This window comes from Monocercomonoides exilis, assembly GCF_001643675.1.
Source record: "Monocercomonoides exilis strain PA203 chromosome Unknown scaffold71-172346, whole genome shotgun sequence".
NCBI lineage: Eukaryota > Preaxostyla > Oxymonadida > Polymastigidae > Monocercomonoides > Monocercomonoides exilis.
The window spans coordinates 42,528-62,073 of NW_027150616.1; the positions used below are offsets into that span (position 1 = coordinate 42,528).

General features: G+C 36.6%; 5 protein-coding genes across 5 annotated transcripts; 2 read left to right on the top strand and 3 right to left on the bottom strand.

Annotated features, from left to right (window-relative positions):
- Positions 1-1,755: 1,755 nt before the first annotated feature.
- On the bottom strand, positions 1,756-2,693 carry MONOS_18371 (uncharacterized protein; the record flags this gene model as incomplete). Its single annotated transcript, XM_067871386.1, has 2 exons — positions 1,756-1,792; positions 1,843-2,693. The coding sequence occupies 2 exons, from the start codon at positions 2,691-2,693 to the stop codon at positions 1,756-1,758; spliced, it is 888 nt and encodes a 295-aa protein (XP_067718812.1).
- Positions 2,694-2,801: 108 nt separating this feature from the next.
- On the top strand, positions 2,802-4,819 carry MONOS_12878 (uncharacterized protein; the record flags this gene model as incomplete). The annotated part of the gene is made up of 10 exons (XM_067865534.1): positions 2,802-2,810; positions 2,843-2,852; positions 2,939-3,013; positions 3,060-3,145; positions 3,311-3,331; positions 3,539-3,548; positions 3,590-3,750; positions 3,803-3,833; positions 3,943-4,030; positions 4,064-4,819. The coding sequence occupies 10 exons, from the start codon at positions 2,802-2,804 to the stop codon at positions 4,122-4,124; spliced, it is 552 nt and encodes a 183-aa protein (XP_067718813.1). The 3' UTR covers positions 4,125-4,819.
- Positions 4,820-6,994: 2,175 nt separating this feature from the next.
- On the bottom strand, positions 6,995-7,201 carry MONOS_18372 (uncharacterized protein; the record flags this gene model as incomplete). The annotated part of the gene is made up of 1 exon (XM_067871387.1): positions 6,995-7,201. One exon carries the CDS (start codon positions 7,199-7,201, stop codon positions 6,995-6,997), a length of 207 nt encoding a protein of 68 aa, XP_067718814.1.
- A 4,965-nt stretch (positions 7,202-12,166) lies between these two features.
- Positions 12,167-13,609, bottom strand: MONOS_12879c1 (uncharacterized protein; the record flags this gene model as incomplete). Its single annotated transcript, XM_067865535.1, has 1 exon — positions 12,167-13,609. One exon carries the CDS (start codon positions 13,607-13,609, stop codon positions 12,167-12,169), a length of 1,443 nt encoding a protein of 480 aa, XP_067718815.1.
- A 4,284-nt stretch (positions 13,610-17,893) lies between these two features.
- On the top strand, positions 17,894-19,324 carry MONOS_12880 (uncharacterized protein; the record flags this gene model as incomplete). The annotated part of the gene is made up of 1 exon (XM_067865538.1): positions 17,894-19,324. The coding sequence occupies one exon, from the start codon at positions 17,894-17,896 to the stop codon at positions 19,322-19,324; it is 1,431 nt and encodes a 476-aa protein (XP_067718816.1).
- Between the last annotated feature and the right edge of the window lie 222 nt (positions 19,325-19,546).

Below are 19,546 nucleotides of genomic sequence, written 5' to 3' on the forward strand. Positions count from 1 at the left end.
GAAGAAGAAGGAAACAAATCAGAAGAAGAAGAGGAAGGTGGAGGAGAAAAGGAAGATGATGATGAAAAAGATGAAGAAGGAGAAGATGATGATAAAGGAAAAATCGAAGAAGATAATGAAGATGACGAAAAAGATGAGGAAGAAGAAGTAGATGGAGAAGAAGAGGAAGAAGAAGAAGAGGAAGATGATGATGAAAAAGATGAAGAAGGAGAAGATGATGATAAAGGTATTAACGAAGAAGATAATGAAGAAGAAGGAGAAGAAGAGGAAGAAGAAGAAGGAGAAAGAGAAGAAGAAGAAGATGATGATGATGATGATGATTGAATAGAAGATGTTATATTTTCATCAGAAGAATAAATATTTTGTGTTAATTCTGTCGAAAATGATGGAAAATTTATTTCTCTTTCTCTTTCTCTTTCTCTTTCCTCTTCTTCTCTTATATCAAATAATAATCCATATTTCTCAAATAATTCATCATAAAATGAAGAAGAAAAAGATGAAGAAGAATTTGTTGTATTTATTCTCCATCCTCTTCTTCTTTCTCTTCTTTCTTCTTTTTCATAAAAACAATAATTAGGAGCAATCATAATATCTTCTTCTTCTTCTTCTTCTTCTCTTTCTTTCGTTTCCATTAATTCTTCCTCTTCTTCTTCTTTTAATTCTTCTTCTTCTTCTATTTCCATTTTATTTTCTTTTATTTCTTCTTCTTCTTCTTCTTCTTCTTCTCTATTATTATCTAAACAATATAATTCTTCATTTGAAGAAGAAGAAAATGAAGAGGAAGAGGAAGAAGAAGATGATGATGAGGAGGAGGAGGAGGAGGAGAAGGAAGAAGAAGAATAAAACGGAGGAGGAGAAAAAGAAGAAGGTGATGATGATGATGAATTATTTGAAGATGGAAAAGAAGGAGAATTTGAGGAAGAAGTGGTTGGATTATGTGGAGAAAGAGAAAAAGAAGAATTAGAAGAGGAAGAGGAAGAAGAAGGAGAAGAAATAGAATTAAATGAAGATGAAGAAGAAGATGATGATGATGAAGGATAAGAAGATAAAATAGAAGATGAAGCAAAAATAGAATCAGAAGAAAAATTTGAAGTTGAAATAGAAGGAGAAGAGGGAAAAGAAGCAGAAGTTAACAATGAAGAAGATGAAGGAGAAGTTGAATAAGAAGAAGGATAAAACGGAGGAGAAGGGAAAGAAGCAATTGTTGTTGAAGATGATAAAGATGATCCAGAAGATGAGGATGATGAAGTTAAAGAGGAGGAAGAAGAAGAGGAGGAGGAGGAAGAAGAAAACGAAGGAGTAGAAGAAGAAGAGGAAGAAGAAGGCAAAGAAATTGGTGTTGAAGATGGTACAGAAGATGTTGATGAAGAAGAAGAAGAAAGAAGAGGTTGATGAAATTGATTCAATTCTTGTGACAAATGTTGATGATGATGACGATGATGATATTCACGATTATTCATATTGTTCATATAAATTCTTCTTTTTTTCCCTTTTTCTTCTTCCTCTTCCTCTTCTTCTTCCCTTTCTTTTCCTCTTCTTTCCAATAAAATATCATCTTCTTCTTCCATTTTTTGTTCATTTTCTTCATTTTTTCTTCTCTTTTCAATCAAACATTTCATTCTTTCTTTCAATTTATCATTTTTCTCTTCCATTTTTTTCATCTTCATCTTTTTCATCTTTTTCATTTTTTCTTCATATTTTTCCTTTTTCTTTATATTTTCTTCTTCCTCTTCTTCCTCTTCCAAATGAAAAATATCATTTTTTCTTTCCATTTCCTCTTCCCTTTCTAATTCTTCATTTCGTTCATTTTCTGAATCATTCAAACAAAATCCCAAAAAAGACGAACAAAATGGCAAATCATTTTTCTTCATTTCTTTTTCATTTCCTTCGTTTTCCTTCGTTTTTCCCTCATCTTTTCTTCCTTCTTCACATCTTTCCTCTTCTTCTTCGCTTTCCTCCTCATCCTCTTCTTCAAATGCAATCATTTCCTTTCCATTCATCTTTCCTTCCCGATCCTTCTTCTTCCTTCCAATATCCCTCTTTCCATTATCCTTCCATAATTCGTCTTTTCTTTGATCACTTTCGATCTTTTCGCTTTTTCCGTCTTTCCCTTCCCTCCCACCCAGCAGCCACCCATTCCCCTCCTCTTCCTCCTCTCCCTCTTCTTCCCCTTCTTCTCCCTCATTTCTTCTCCAATTTCTGTCTGCATTCCTTTCTGCTGAATGCTCCATTAAACAATTCTTCCTCTTTCCATCCCTCTTCCCCCACTTCAAATATGACTTCTTCCCATCCCCACCAACCATTTTCCTCTCCCCTCCAAATTTATTTCCTTCACCCCCAAACCAGTTGTCTTCACATTCCCCTTGCCTATCCCCCACCACAGCCGGTTCTTTCCTATTTGAATATTCCTCCCTCCCTCCTTCTTTCCCCAGACACCCCGTGTCCCTCTCACCTGCACCGCTTCTGCCTTCTGCTGCGTCTGCCTCTGCTGCCGTGCCGTTCCGCTCGGCTGTCCCTGTCTTATGCCCCCTTTCACCCTCATCCACGAAAAGTGCTTGTCCACACCCATCGAGCCCATCACGATCCGCCGAGCCATCCTCCCTGGAACAATCATTCTGCGTGCTTGCCGCATAAATTGGCCGTGAGCCGCTTGCTTTGCGCGATCGCGATATATCGCCATCAGAAATTTCCATTATCGATCTTGAACTGTAATAAGTTGTTGGGGCAATAAAGATATATTTTGTGGACAATCAGCTGCGCCGTTGCCCTCCCAATGCCAATTTTTTGTTACATGCATCGCAATGCGCGTGGTAATAATTACTAATGCATTCGTATTTTTCAGGTTTTGAACGGTTTGCAAGCCTTTTTGTTAAGTTTTTTTTAATATCAATTTTATTTATTATATGTTGAAAATATTTCGATTATACATTTATTGCAGATACTAATAACATTTACTATTCGGATTATCGTAATATTATGAATCCCGAACCTTTATCGATGCGGTTCTTCCTCAGTTTTCTTTTTTTGTATTTATATTTTACTTGATCTCTGAAACGCAGCGTTTCCGCCTTTTGGCACGGCTTTGTGCGGCTTTACGTGGTGTTTCCTGACTTCCTTTTGGATGAGGCCGCCAAAAATGATCCACGTTGGCCAAATTGGAAATTTTGCTTTTTTCTTGATTTTCTAACGTTTATACCCTGCAAAAGTTGCTCTCATTGGCACTACTTTCAATTTTACTTTTTGCATACCGGTATGTGAGTTATTCTGTCGCTCCTGCAGCCTGTTTTTCCAATAATAAGAATTTTCAAAGACCGACAATAACGCAATTAAAGTGTGTAAACGATTTTTGCAAGTTGTTTGATAATGCTATGCATTTGCCGTGAAGCATTTATTTTGTGTAAATCTTTTGAAAATAGCCGGCAATTGAATAATTTCTGAAATGCAAAAAAATTATTTTTGAAGTTATTCTGCGTTGTCTCGCGAATCACATTGATTTGAATTGCAGTTAAACCTTGATTTTTTGATCCAAAATATTCAGCGTCATTTGCGTTATCCAGATATTCCGAAAAAACCAAAAAATAATGCAAAGTAAGGGTTAACATCAAAGATGATGGTTGTGTTTTTGAACAATTTGATGTGGATATCGTGATTGCTCAATGGTATATTCGTGCGCAACTTGCGATGCTCTTTATGGATACGTGTGAGCTGAACATTGTTTGTTGTTCAGTCGCATTGGGCAGAGATTCTTTTGTTTGCAGAATTATAAATTGCTTATTTTTTTTTTTTTCCACATGTATGAAAGAGCAGCTCTGAATCTCGACGCTGCGCACCGGGTTTGAATTCTTTTGTGAGAATTATTATTTTTCATTTTCATTCTTTTTGATTCAAGTTGTGGTTTTATTCATCAAGTCGCAATTAGGCGTTTCTAAATTTGTAACTTAGAGATTGGATTTGCCTCAGAGCCTAAGTGTGTGTTTTTCCAAAGCACGTTCTGCGTTCTGAGGCAAGTGCATCTCTTTGCTGCTCCAAAGTTTTGCATTACAATGTTATCGATTTTTTAAAGTGAAATATCGGAATCTAACTGGATTGTGAATGGTTCGCGATGTGCTGCAAAAGCATCGTAATGTATATTATTTTCATTTGATGCGGGGTTTTTTGTGCACTTTTTGACAATTCTGCAATTTCGATGCAATATTTTTCAACAAAATATGCAATTGACGAGCATTTATTCGTGTGTGTTCCACACCATCTACAGTACAGCAAGACACCCGCTCTCTGATCTATTTTCGAACAATAATGAGGCAGTTGAATGGCATTGACTGGCGCCAAATAACATTTAGGTATTTTTTATGTGTATTTAATTCCAAGCCATTGAGCCGATGGCAAATGCAGAATACTATCCTGCGCTCAGCTTTCTTTCAGTCAGCAATTATTCATGGCGTTCGGGCATCTTCAATCTAATCTGTGCAAGGAAGCATAAACAATGATATTCTATTTTTTTAGCCTGATTTTTTTTTTGTGAGTGATTTCATCTTTTGAAGAAAATGTTGCATTTACGGGAAGCAAGAATATATTTGAGACGAATTTCTAAAAGGGCGACGTATTGTCCAAAAGCCATATATTTTATGATGAAATGTTAGATGGGTTCAATGGAATTATTTGTGTTGATTTTCTTTTGGATTGATAATTTCACGTGTTTATTTTTATTTTTATTTTTATTTTTATTTTTATTTTTGTTTTTGTTTTTGTTTTCCTGGATTCTTTTTGACGATCTCATAAGTTTTGAGATTTTCATTTCGTCGAAAAATGCAACGAAAAAATGGGGAAATGGTGGTAATGCGATTGGAGAGGAGGAAATTTTTTGACAAATATTTCATTTATAAAAACATAAGAAAATCTGAGATGTTGAAATGTGTTTATGCAATGTCCAGGTAAATTTTGGTCTTCCCAATTCAGCCTGTCAAAAAAATAAAAGAAGAAGAAATGTTTATCTGTTCAAAAAAAAAAGAAAGAAAGAAAGAAAGAAATGTCAATAATCCCACTAAACTTATAAACAAAATATTCCTTCAACCACTCACTGTTATTTAACCAAAAAACGAGAGAAAGCAATTTCATAACTTGGAGCAAGAACTCCTAACAAAAGGACTTTTCTGAATTGCCAAGTGCCAGATGTTTCTGAATGGAAAGTTGAATTCTTTTCAACACATTATTCTCATCCATTGGAAGAAATAATTCAACTTCGGAAACAATAATTCAATTTTTTGGAAAATTATTTTTTAATCAGAAATTTCAACTTTTCTAACATTCGGATTTCGGGAATTTTCAAGAAATCATTCAACTAGTTTCATATAATGACTCAAATGTGTTATTCTTTTTGAGAAGTCACTTTTGTCTGATTTTCAGAGATAAAATAAAAATCGAATCTTTTCATTATTTTTCATTCCCAACGAATTAACTTTCACAAGAATGGAAATAAATGCTTGCCAATGTTTTCATGTCTTTGTCATTTCAATTTTGGTGAAATTTGATGAATGAAAATGAAAATTTGATCGATATATGTGACTTTCATTTTCACAAGAAAATGAAATTGAAAAAACTTTTCAAAAGAAAAAAAAAATTGTCACTAATTTAAACAATTACTAAAAAAGGGTAAATGAATATTTAAATCAAAAATTGGATATAAATGATTATTTTTGAAATCACGATTTTTTTTCTCCCCCTGAGTGTTGTTTCTTCAAAAGTTTTATTTCTCAGGAAAGTTATTTTTCAGTTGAATGTTCAATGAATAGCAATTGTTAAATAAGACAGTGTTTGAGATCCCATTCATGAAAAAATTATCTTTGATTGAAGTTTTCAACTTTAAATGTTCATTATCAAAATTCAAAGTGAATTTTCAAAACAGAAAATTTTTGAATGAAAAAATATGGATTCAAAAATAATCACCAAAATAATTTCGGAAAATGAGAATCTTTGCTCAAATAAAAAAAATGTTGATATGATTTTCGGAATATCAGTCACTCACCGAAATAAATATTTCCACTTGTGCAGTGGCAAGGAGGCTTTCTTTCGACTTTGGATTATTATTATCAATTTCGAATGAAAGTTTTTCGATCTTGGATGATTTTCTTGAGTGTTTCCCACACACAAAATAAGATCAATTATATATTAGCTTGAACATTTCAACAAATTATTTTCAAAGATCATTCAAAAATAAAAAAGTTTTGTCAGATACGCATTTATTGAAGAATGTTTTGTCATCAAATATCACAGAAAAACACAACTCACTTCGAAATTATTTTTCAGAAGAATGTGTCATTTGTGAAAAATATTAAATTTTCGAATATATGGGTGATTATTTTTGATGTCATATTATATCTAATTAAATTTTCTGTTTGAATAATTCTCCTTTATATAAACAAAAGAACACTTAAAAGAGAAAAGGCTAGAAAAACATAATCATGATTTTGATTTCTGCTTTAACATTTGTTTTTTTAAACAGTTGTTATAAAATTCTCAAATAGAATACAAAATCTCTTCCAACCGACAAATGAAAATGAAAAATTGACACCCCGAAAAAAGTTATGATTTCGAAAAGATATTATCTTTTCGAACAGAAACAAATATCAAATGTTTTCTTTGACAGAACACATCATGGTTATTTAAATATGTGACATGTTGTTTTGTATTTGTTTATGTTTTATCACGATTATTTAAAAAAAATCAACTAAAATTTTTCTCGAATCAAAAATTCACTCCAAACCCCACTCTCACAAACAAATATCTTGAATATGATATTTTTTTAAATTTATTATTTCAAAAAAATTTTTCATAAAATTAATGAAAAAAATAGAATCAAACATATCATTTCATAAAATAATTCTTTTTATTTTTATTTTTTTTTTTAAATAAAATAAAGAAACATAACCAGCAAACAAATTTCAAAAGAGATTAAAAACAATATTTGATTGTTGATCCCTGAAGAAGAATAGTGATTTCAAGATTTCATATCTTTGATCTCCGCACCAACCATCGACAGCTGCGACAGCGCCACCACAAACACTGACGAAGATATCACATAGTCTCCTGAAGAAACACTCGTGGTGATCACAACATCCCCCAATGAGAGTGACCCACCCCCATCAGACACCACAGCCACACTCGGTGAAAAAGGATTTGCACTTGAGTTGCAATCAACCTTCATGTGCAATAAACCAAGGTGACCTGTTGACACACTGAATAGCGCTCCTACCGATGAAAGTGCTCCTGTTCCAATCGAACTCTCCGTCCTCCCTTTCCCAATAACTGAAATCTTCTTTTCTCCAATTGCAATGGTTGCTGTTTCACTTGTGTGATCCCCTCCCATCAGCGTAACAGACAGGCTCACCTGGATCACGCTCTTTTCAACAGCGACACCAATGGTTCTGCATGCAGTTGATTCATCCAGTCCACATAATTCTTCTGCGTTTCCTCCACTCACTGCCACAAATCGATTGAGAATCCCTCTCTTCAGCCAATCCTTTTTTGATATTTCGTCATATGTCCATTTTTGTTCATTTGCATAATTGTATGCAAAGCAGATCCTCTTCTCATCTGTGTTTGTGGTGTAACATTCATAAAATGGATTTCCTGATTCCAAATACAGATTGTAATAATCAACATATTCAACGTCATGCCCACGTGGATTGGCTGCATCCCTGCAGCTGCATTCATGGAAGAACAAAAAATAACAATAAATCACATCATTTTGCGATGCTTGTCTGTATGGATATAACTCCAATCCTCCTCCCTCTTGCCGTGCTGTACATGAAATAAATTGAATGCTCCTCATTTTGAATTGCGTGATTGGAATGTTTGCACAACGCATTCCTCCTCCAAGTGTATTTGTAACTGAGCATGAAGTGAAACTGCAGTCAAACATGCATGCACCTTCCCCTTCTCCTTTTTCTGCTTCAATACATCCTGTTCCTGCAAGTTGGAAATTTTCGAGAAAAAGTCCTCCTCCTGAACCATATGCCTTGCAATTCTGAAATTCACATCCGCTGATTCGAGCACAGGTGGAAATCCCATTCACATACATTCCTCCTCCATATTGATTTTGTGCTGTACAGGCATTGAACACATTATTTTCGATATGCACAGAATTAATTGATAGGCACATAATTCCTCCCCCACGACTGAATGCAAAGCAATTATTAAACAGACAATGTGAAACAGAGAGCTCTCCATTTCCCTTGTTGTACATCCAAATTGCACCACCACTCGATATCCCATCTGTGGTGGAATCAGCTTCTCCTGTTGTCCTCGAACCACTCCATTCGCACCAAGTGAATGAATTAGCTCCATTTTCTGTTTCGTTTTGTCTCCCTGGAGTCAACTTTCCATCTGCAGTTCCAGTGCATTCAACATTTCTTGTCCTGCAACACCCAATGAATGATGTGTTTGAAGCTGTCAATGAGGCCAAGGGGTTATTGAGTGAAGGGACAATTCCGCCATCATATACATCACAGACCGATGAAAATGAGCAGCTGCTCATAAAACTAGACGTTTGATAAAAGGAAGTTGTTAAAACCGAACATGCCACATTTGCTGTTGAAATGCTGAAAAATGATAATTTGAAGAGGGATTGTAGGGGTATGGAAGGTGATGAGAAAAATTGGCAAAAAGAGGAAAAGTGAGATTCTCTCACTGAAATTCTTCCTTTCCCTTCACTTATTTACCACATGCCTCTTGGCGCCACGAAGCAAAATATCAAAATTAGCTCAAATCCCTTTTCTTGCCTCTTCCTCTGCTTCTCAAAGGGATATCCATAAGAAGAAAATCATCTTTCCCTTTAACTCCTCTAAATCGAAACGAAATTCCAACGTTCTTCATCATTCATCTTTCGACAAATCCTCTTTTTATCTTCGCTTCCCATTTCCTTTCTTCTCTCCACATTCCATTCGCATTTATCGCTTTTGAATAACCACACAAATGCTCCTATAATCATTAAATAACTGGGGAAAAAAATATAAATTTGTAATTAAATACGAAAGATAATTTTTTAAAACAAAACAAAGCAAAATAAAATAAAATATAACAAATAATAAGAAAATTTTTCAAATGAATTTTTTTCACACACTTTTTCTAATTCGTCCTTTCTTCTTCATTTCCTTTTTTTTCCCCCAAAATATAGTTCCTTTCTGTCAGCAAAATTCATTTGTCCCGCCTCCGTTTCTTTTCTTCTTCTCATAAAAATTATAGCCAAAGCCCAATCCTCGGTTCTGCTTCAAGTGGAATAACTCCAACAGCTCAAATCGTAAAATTAGGCAATGACGATGATGAATAAAAGGAAGATAAGGAAGACGAAGAAGAGGAAGAAGAAGATGGCGATGATAAAGAAGAGGAGGAGGAAGAAAATGAAAAAGAGGAGGATGAAGGTATATATTTTTTTGAAAAAAATATTGATAAAAAAGTTGGTGATGATAAATGCGCTTTTGGAACAACCCACACAATTATCATAGCCACCAAAGACTCAGCCTCTATCTTTCTGCTCCGAGTTCTTCGTTATCTCAGATATCTGCTCGGAAAAAATAACAAGAGAAGGGATGTTGAAAATTAGATTTTTGTAGATTAAAAGTGACATGAAATGAACCGAAGCTGTTGAATCACTTTTTCTCGAGGATAAATAATAAATAGGGAGAAGAAAGAATGAGCAAATGAAGATGAGAAGGAAGAAGAAGATGATGAAAGGGCTCCTGTTCCAATCGAACTTGCTTCCCTTCCCTTCCCAACAACAATAATCTTCTTTGATCCAATCTCAACTGTTGTTGCCTCATTTTGATGATTCCCTTCCATCAGCGTGATTGTCAAACTAATCTGCACCTCACACATCTCAAACGCTTTCTTCACTGTTTTGCATGGATTTGATTCATTTACCCCGCAAAGTGGAGATGTATCATTCCCACTCACAGAAACATAAATTGTCTTGTCCTTCAGCCAATCCTTCTTTTCCGTGTGCTGATATGTCCAAGCACTTGCACTTGCATAATTGTATGCATAGCACACTCTCTGGTCATTTGTGTTTGTGGTGTAGCATTCATAAAATGGGTTTGAGTGCAAATGTGAACTGTAATAGTCCACGTAATACACATCGTGTCCATATGGTGTTGAAGTTGTTCTGCATTTGCATTCATGGAAGAAAAGAAAATAACAATAAATCACATCATTCTGCGATGTTTGTCTGTATGGTTCCATATGCAGCCCTCCTCCCCTTGTCATTGCAGAACATGAAATGAACTGAATGCTCCTCATTTTGAATTGTGTCGCAGGAACAGTTTTACAAAACATTCCCCCACCTCCATTGTTTGTTATTGAGCATGAAGTGAAACTGCAGTCAAACACACACGCACTCTCCCCTCCTCCTTTTTCAGCTCCAACGCATCCTTGCTCCGAAACCTGAAAATTATCAAGATCAAGACCTCCTCCCCAGCCATAAGCAGAACATTTTCGAAATTCACATCCGCTGATCCGAACACATGATGAAATTAATACAACATACAATCCCCCTCCGGCATTGTTTTGAGCATTGCAAGCGTTGAATAAATTGTTTGTTATATCAACTGACTTGGTTGAACGGCACATGATTCCGCCTCCGCCATAATATGCATAGCAGTCGTTGAATGCACAATGAGAAACTGTCAGTTCTCCTGAATTGAGGTTAAACATTCGAATTGCTCCACCGTTAGAAGCTTCATCTGCGTAATCATCTTTGCTTCCGTTTGCCTTCGATCCGTTCCACTCACACCAAGTGAATGAATTTGCTATATTCTCTGTAATGCTCTGTCTCCCTGGAGTCAACTTTCTGTCCGATGTTCCTTCACATACAACGTTTCTTGTCCGACAACACCCGATGAATGAAGTGTTTGAAGCTGTCAATGAAGCCAAGGGGTTGTTGAGGGAATGAACAATTCCTCCATCATATGCATCATTAACAGATGAGAATGAGCAGCTACTCATAAAACATGAGGTTTGGGTTGACGTAGTTGTTGAAGGCGAGCACGCATCATTTGCTGTTGAAATATTGAAAAATGTCAGGTGAGAGAGGGATACAAGGGGAATTGAAGGGGATGAGAGGAATGGGGCTGATGAGACACAAAAAGAAGAGAAGTGTGATTCACTCACCGAAATACTCCCTTCAATGCCTTCTCCATCTCCTTCTCTTCCTCTTCCTCTATCTCTTCCTCTTTCTCCTTCTTCTCCTCCTTTTTCTTCACCTCCACCCTTCTCCCTTCCATATCCCTTCCCTCCAAACAGCCTTCCAGAGTAAATCTCCCCCCCTCTTCTCCACCCTTTCAATGTGATGTTTGTCAACGCCCCAATGCTCCCACTCACATCAAATGCCCCTCCCTCAACATCCTTCTCCATTCCCACAACAAACTTTTCATCCCCTTCCATTTTTCTCACTCTTCTTCAAATGCTCCTCAAAACATTCGATCTTCAAATTCCTTTTTCCTCTTATTTCCCTCCTTTCATTCCTTTTCAATCTGTTTTCTTATTAATGCCTTCTTCTTCTCAACTATTTCTCAAATTTCTCCTTCTGCCATTTCTTCAATTTCTCTTCTCTCTATCTTTTATCGCTTCCCCTCCCCCTTTTCAAAATACCTTTTCCATTTCGCAAATCCCTTCTTTTCCATCCATTTCATATGTTTCCCTTTGCTCACTCATCCATGCCCATTCCATTTCCTGCCTTCTGCCATCTTCCCGGGATTGCCTCAAAATCCATCTTTTCTCATATCTTGCGCTTTTATCAGATGAAGATATTCTTCCAAAAAGATCCTAATTTCAAATAAAAATATATATTAGAAAATTTTGATAAAATGTTATTTCTTTTATTAAAAATAAAAAAATATGAATTCAAACCTTGTATAATCTCCATTCTTCATTGTTTCTGTTCTTCTTCTTTCTTCTTCTCAAAATATCGTCCTTTCTGCAAAAGCACTCATTTCCCCTCATCTCATTCTTCCATCATTCAATCAACAGCTTTGTATCTCTTCTGCTCCTCCAAAAATAAACATCCCATTTCCATTCTCCTGTTCTGCTTCCATTCGAATTGCTCCTTCAACTTGTGCTTTCATAAAATAGGCGAGGACGACTCAGAAGATGAAGAAGTGGAAGATGATGATAATTGTTAAGAAGAACAAATAGAATGAAAAAATGAAATTGACAAATTAAGAGGAGTAAATGATGGCGAAGAAGGCGAATATGGAGATAAAGGCGAAGAAGACGAAGAATACGAATTCGCTTCTGTTCCATTCGAACTTTTCTCAATGCCTGCCCCAACAACAATAATCTTTTTTGTTCCAATTTCAATTGTTGCTGTCTCACTTATGTGATTCCCGCCCATCAGTGTGACTGACAGACTCACCTGGATCTTGCTCTTATCAACTGCAACACCAATGGTTCTGCATGCACTTGACTCATCCAATCCACACAACTCTTCTTCGCCTCCACCACTCACTGCCACAAACCGGTTGAGAATCCCTCTCTTCAGCCAATTCCACTTTTCTGTGTGCTGATGAGACCAGGCACCTGCATTCGAGTAGTTGTATGCATAGCACATTCTCTGTTCATTCGTGTTTGTGGTGTAACATTCATAGAACGGATTTCCTGAATTCAAATAGACATTGAAAGAATCAACGTATTCAACATCATGTCCATACGGAGTAGAGGTTGTTCTGCATTTGCATTCATGAAAGAACAAAAAATAACAATAAATTTTATCATCTGGTGCTGTTGCTTGATTTGGATAAAAATACAATCCTCCACCTGCTGACGTTGCTGAACATGAAATGAACTGAATGCTCCTCATTTTGAATGCTGTAGGAATATTGTAGCAATACATACCTCCACCCCAACTGTTCGTAAGTGAACATGAAGTGAAACTGCAGTCAAACACACACGCACTCTCCCCTTCTCCATTTTCTTCTCCAATGCATCCTTCTGAAACCTGGAAATTCTCAAGAAAAAGTCCTCCTCCTCGTTCTTTTGCTTTGCAATTTTGAAAGTCACATTTGCTGATCCGAACACATGTTGAAATAATATAAACACATATCCCTCCCCCAACATTCACTTGAGCTGAACATGAATTGAAATAGTTGCTTTCAATTTCAACCGATTTTATGTTTGCACACATGATTCCCCCTCCATCAAAGAAAGCATTGCAGTTGTTGAAAGAGCAGTGCTTAATTGAAACAGTGGCATTTGATTGACCATACATGCAGATGGCCCCTCCATTTGAAGCAACATCGGTGTAATCATTGTTTGTTCCTGTTGTCCTCGATCCGTTCCACTCGCACCAAGTGAATGAGTTTGCTCCATTGAATGTTTCATTCTGTCTCCCTGGAGTCAATTTTCTATCTGCATTTCCTTCACATACAACATTCCTTGTTCGACAACACCCAATAAATGAAGTGTTTGAGGCAGTTAGAGAAGCCAAGGGGTTGTTCAAAGAATGAACAATCCCGCCATCATATGCATCACAGACTGATGAGAATGAACAGCTGTTCATAAGATATGAGGTTTGGGTTGACATAGTTGCTGGGGATGGATAATCTGTGGATTCCGTTGACATGTTGAAAAATGTCAAATGAAAGAGGGATATAAGGGGCATGAAAGGCGATGAGAAAAAATTGGCAAAAAGATGAGAATTGTTATTCGCTTACTGAAATTCTTTCTTCAACGCAACCTTCTCTTCTCAACGCCTTTAGCACAACGTTGCAAAATATCTCAATATGATTGTATCATTTTTTCTGCTTCTTCTTCCCCTTCTGATCATCATGGCTTCCCCTCATCTCTTTTTTGCCTTTTGTTTCAATTTTCTTCCTTCTTTCCATATTCCATTCGCATTCTTCGCTTTTGAATATTCATGCAAAAGTCCCTATTATCATTAAAAAAAATAAAGAAAAAATATAAAAAAATACATAAAATTGATATTAAAAATATCACAAATCAGTACCATTTTCTTTTTTCAATCTTCTTCCTTTTCTTCTTCTTCCTTTTTTCTTTTCTTCTTCTCTAATTTTTTTCAAATTTCTTCTTCAGCCATTTCTTCTATTTTCCGATTATCCTTTTCTGTTGCTTTCTCTCCTTCTTTTTCAAAATTCAACATAAATCTTCAAAGCCCTCAGCTTGCATTCATTTCATTTAATACCTCTGGCTTATTCATCTATATTCTAAAAAAATTGTCATTGCCTGCTTTCTGAAAAGCATCAAATATGCTCTTTTTCCCATGTTCATTCGTTGCCTGAAAATGTCCTTCCGTAAATCTTAATCCCTCAAAATAAATAAATAAATATTTGAAAAAATTGGAGGAAAAAAAAATAATACAAAACAAACTCTGAAATATATTTATTGCCAATCTTCACACACTTTCTTCTTCTTCGAGCGCCTCTCAAAATATTGTCCTTTTCTGCCAACAACACCCAGCTGATCTGTCTCCGCTGCCAATCTCAACATCAATGAAAGTGATTCTGTTCTGCTTCCAACAACTTGCTTTATTTCCAATCCTCGGCACTGATTCCGCTCGAATAACACACAAATAATAAAAATCCTTCAATATAATTTTTAATGAAGAAGAAGAAGATAATGACAGCAATGATGGCAATGACAGAGATGAAGATGATGAAGATGGTGAATGCGATGTTATTGTCAAGTTTGAATACTATGTGTCTTCTGTCAGAAGATATCTTCAGCATCGCAACCTCGTTCTCTGCTCTTGTGAATAACGTTTCAATGATAGAAGGCTGAAGACAAAGGTTAAATGACTCAAATCCATTTTACCTATCATTTGCCTCCAGCTGCTTGTATTACGCCAAATTGTCTGTTTTCCTCTTATTTTCGCCTCTCAAGCCAAGTAATCTAATCCAGTTCCATCGCTCCCCCCGGTCCATAAAATCAATGTCTTGCCCTTCTCATCCCAAGAAACGCGCCTTGTCCTGCTCTAGCTGCCTCCAAAGTCCTTTTACACTCATCTGCTCAATCTCCCCAATAAAATTTTTTCTGAAAATGTCCTCTTCCTCTTTTTAAAAAAAAGGCAGCCTTTTCATAGAGATTGGCTATTCTTCCTTTTTTGTCTTGGACATCTTCCAATCCCGTCGATTTCTGCTCCATCAATATTCATTTTTCATCGAATTTCTATCCATCGCGCATGTTGAGTCCATTATAAGTCACATAAACATTTATGATAAAATACATTCAGGCTCTAATAATATATTTGTAAGATAACATTTGTCTCGCTTCCTCGTTGTTCTCCTCTGCATGGAATAAATCGTCCATTTTAAATAAATTGACTGAATCACGACTTTGGAGAGGATACGGACGATAACATCTTCACAATCAACAGAACAATATAAAATACATACATCGAAAATTCTTCATTTCCATCGAAAATATTGTTGCTCCACAGCATTCCAACAATCAAAATAAACAATTTCATCTTCCATCAAGCAGATATTCTTTTGTAATACCCAACCTTTTCACTGGAAATATTTCACTTAGTCAACCTGCCTTTGTTTTAGCTTCGGAATCTGTCCCCGTTGGCAGTTTCTGAGCATTTGGCAAAACTTGATCATTTTCCATAACGAATTAGAGCCACAAAAGAAAAGAAAGTCCTACTCGATGTGTCGTTGCTGAACGGGCATATGAAGACAATGCGATAACAAAAGGATGGATTTGTGGTATGGGGTGATGAAGTTGAGTTTTTGGAGGAAGCAGGGTTTTGGAGGGGGAAAGGAACGATAAAAGAATATTTTTTGGAGGGAGAAAGAGGCATTTTTGTGAGATTTAAGAGGCAAAATGGATGTGCGGGAGATGGATTGGGATGAGGTTGGGAGGGGTTGTTGTTGAGATTTTTGCGAGTTGGAATGAGTTGGAGGGATGTTTGTTATTTGAGAAATGGAATTTGTTGTTGAGGAGGTGGGGCGAGGGGGAAGATAAGAAGGGCGGAAGATGAGTGGAGTGAATGGAATATTTATTGGAGGAGAGGATGAGGGATGGAGAGATATGGGGAGGAGATGTTTTTTTATTTTCAAATGTAGAGAGAGAGAGGAGGGTTCATATGAGGCGGAACAAGAGGGAGAGTATTTGTGGATGTACAAGTAGAGGGGGAAATGGGGTTGAAGAAGAAGAAAAACGAAAGAAAAATTTTCTTCATATTTTTATATAATTTATTTTGTGAACCGTTTGGTCGCGCCTCTCATTTGCAGGGCAAGGGATGGAGGCAGAGGTGGAGGAAGACGGGAAGAAGGAACATCAGCGCTGGCACTTTGCATTGGAGGTGTGGAGGCAGAGGAAGATGAGGAGCTGACTACGAAAGGGTGTCTTGCAATGGAAAGAGACAGAAAAAGGATGGAGGTATTTATTTTTTTATTGGTTGGAAGAAGGGCAATGGGAGCTGGGGAGGACATGGATTGTGATATTTGGTGGAGTGGTATTGTTGTTGTTTTGAGGGGAAATGGAGAGAAGAAGAAGACAATTGAGTGGAAAGAGATGGGAAGGGGTTCTTTGGATAGAATCTTCTTCATTGCTTGTTTTTTATAGAACGGAGTTTGTGAAGGTTATTTGAGTGGAAGCAGAACAGAGGATTGAGCTTTTGTTAATATTTTAAAAAGAAGAAGAAAGAAAAAGTCAGCGAAAGGCGGTCATTGCGAAAGATATAGGTTTGCATTTTTTTATTAATATTTTTTATCAAATGTTATTTTTTATTAATGAAATTAGGTTTTTTCACAGGACTGCTCGATGGCAATGAATGAACGTGGGATGTGGAAAAAGAGGATGTTGGATGCATTAAAAGAAGTCAGGATATGACAATTGCAGAACGTTGAGTGAAATGAGCGGGCGCAAAATGCAAATGAATGAAATGAAAAGAAGATTAAAAAATTTTAGAAGGTTTTGGAAGACATATAGGACGAATCTTGTTAAAAGCCAAAAATGAGATCAAGGAATTGATGATACAGCAGAAGAAGAAATTTGATTAAAATTCGAGAAGAAGAAAAAGAAGCTGAAGCTGAAGCAGAAGATAGGGAAAAGAAAAAGAGATGAAGAAGGAAAACAAGAGGAATTAGAAGAATGAATTTTTTTTTTTTTTTTTTTTGGAACATCCGAAGAAGAGCTGAAAGAAGGGAATGAATGGGAAATATGAATTAAGGGAGGATATGAAGAAGAAAAAAGAGAAAAGAGATTTTGGAGAAAAATAGAGGAAAGTCAGTTCAACAAAGAATTATTCAAAAAAGGAGAAAGGAATGCTCCTCGGAATATAAACCAAAAGGGATATCTTTATGGATGGAGATTGCAGCATGTTTTGTTTTTGTTGGAGATGATGGAAGGGATGAGGGGACAAGGAATACGATGATTCTTTGAGAAAAGTGAGCGAGAGAAAAGGAAAACAAAGGTATGACATTTTTATTGGTGATATTATTTGACCTATTTTTAATATGATTTATTGTTTTTTCTTTTTATTTGTTTGAACAAAATTGTTTTTGCTGGCGTTTTCGTAAAACTTCAAGGGAGTGAAATTACATCAAACGATAGAAAGTGAAGGTCAATGGCGGAATTAGCTTGAGAAAAAGCTATATAGGATCATTAATTATAAAAATGCATTGACAGCGAAGGTCTGTTATATATTTTTTATGAGATTCATCACATATGCAGCAGAAAGGGACAAGAAAAGGGTTGTAAGATTTTTGGAGTCATAAGAAATATTTTATTGAGAGGTAGAGGAAGAGATGAAGGAGGAGAGAGCGGAGGAAAGAGAGGTGGAGGAAGAGGAAGTGAAAGAAGAGAAGAAAAAAGAGAAGAAGAAAGCGAAGGAGGAGGGAGTGTTCTGGTGAGTGAGTCTGGTTTCTCATCTTTTTGTGTGATGTCAGCCCCGTTTCTGGCACCTCCCCTGGCACCCCTTGTATCTCTTTCCAAACTGACCTTCTTCAACGTCTCCACAAATCCACAGAAAACAAGACAACTGGGTGAAAGTCTGAGCCAAACATCATTTCTGATGAGTGGATGCACATTTTCATCAGTGTGGGATGTGTATGATGGGGGCATTGTCCCCTCGCTGAACAGCCCCTCATCTTCATTGGCTGCCTCAAACACCTCATTTGTCAGATGCTATCGGTCTCAGAATGTTGCAGTCAATGGGAGTGAAGGGAATCCATCGAAACCAGCGAGACAGCAGATTACAGACAATGGGGCGAATTCATTCACTTGGTGTGTGTGGAATGGGTCAAATACAACTGGAACAGGAACTTCTTATTCAGATGGAACTTCAAATGGTGGAGCAATTTACATGTATAATAAGGCATCAGGAACACTTTCAGTGAAGTTTTGTTCGTTCAATGACTGCACTGCATATTGGGATGGTGGAGGAATTTTTTGCGTTTCAATAAATTCCATCAAGATTGAGAACAACTCATTCAATGCATGCTCTGCTCAAAATTGGGCTGGAGGAGGGATGCTTGCTGAATCAATTTCGTCGTGTGTCAGGATAAGTGGTTGTGAATTCCAGAAATGTTCTGCAAAATATAATGGAGGAGGACTTTTTCTAAATTCTTTTAATATTTCTGGATCTTCATGTGTTGGAACGGAAAGTGGCAAAGGAGAGAGTGCTTGTGTGTTTGAGTGTTTCTTCACTTCATGTACACTTTCGAGCACTGGCGGAGGAGGGATGTTTTGCCAAAATGTTCCAGCTGCATTCAAAATGAGGAGCCTCCAGTTCATTTCGTGCTCAGCTGTATCATATGGCGGAGGATTGTATTTTTATCCATATCAATCAACAGCTCCAAGCAACAACATTTATTGCTATTTCTTCTTCTTCCATGATTGTAGTTGCAACGCTTCCACTCCATATGGCCACGATGTGTATTTTCGAGATGACTACAATCTGTTTTCATCGGCTAACCCGTTCTATGAATCATATACAACGAATAGCAATGATACGAGAGTGTGCCGTTATTATAAATCTGGAAGTTGGTATTATCAATATACAGAAAAGAAGGATTGGCTGAAGGAAGGGATGAAGGATCGGTTTGTTGGGGTGGGTGGAAGTGACTCGAGCAATCTGTGTGGGATGAGTGAGGCAGCACCTTGCAAGACAGTGGGGCATGCGGTGGGGTCGAGCATGGCGCAGCTGAGCTCGACAATCACAGTGCTGAGTGGGAAGCATGTGAGTGAAGGGGCGACAATCAATGTCTGGGGAAAGAAGATAATAATATTTTGGAAAAATGATAAAAAGAAGGTGGAGAAGCAAATGAATGGCAAATATTTTCTGGCATTATTTTTTTGGGAAATTTGCTGAGAAGAGAATAAAGAACAAATCAGTCAACTTTTTTCCTCAACCCAAATTAGCAGTTCGATTTGTCAACGTCACTTCTTTTTTAAAAAAAAAACAAATGGAATTTTCTCAACTTAAAAAAAGAAAAGAAAAAGATTTTTTTGTATCACTTATTTTGCAATTCACGAGACATATTGGAAAAAATAGTTTGACTTCTGGAGAGAAATGAATATTTTTGTTATTTTT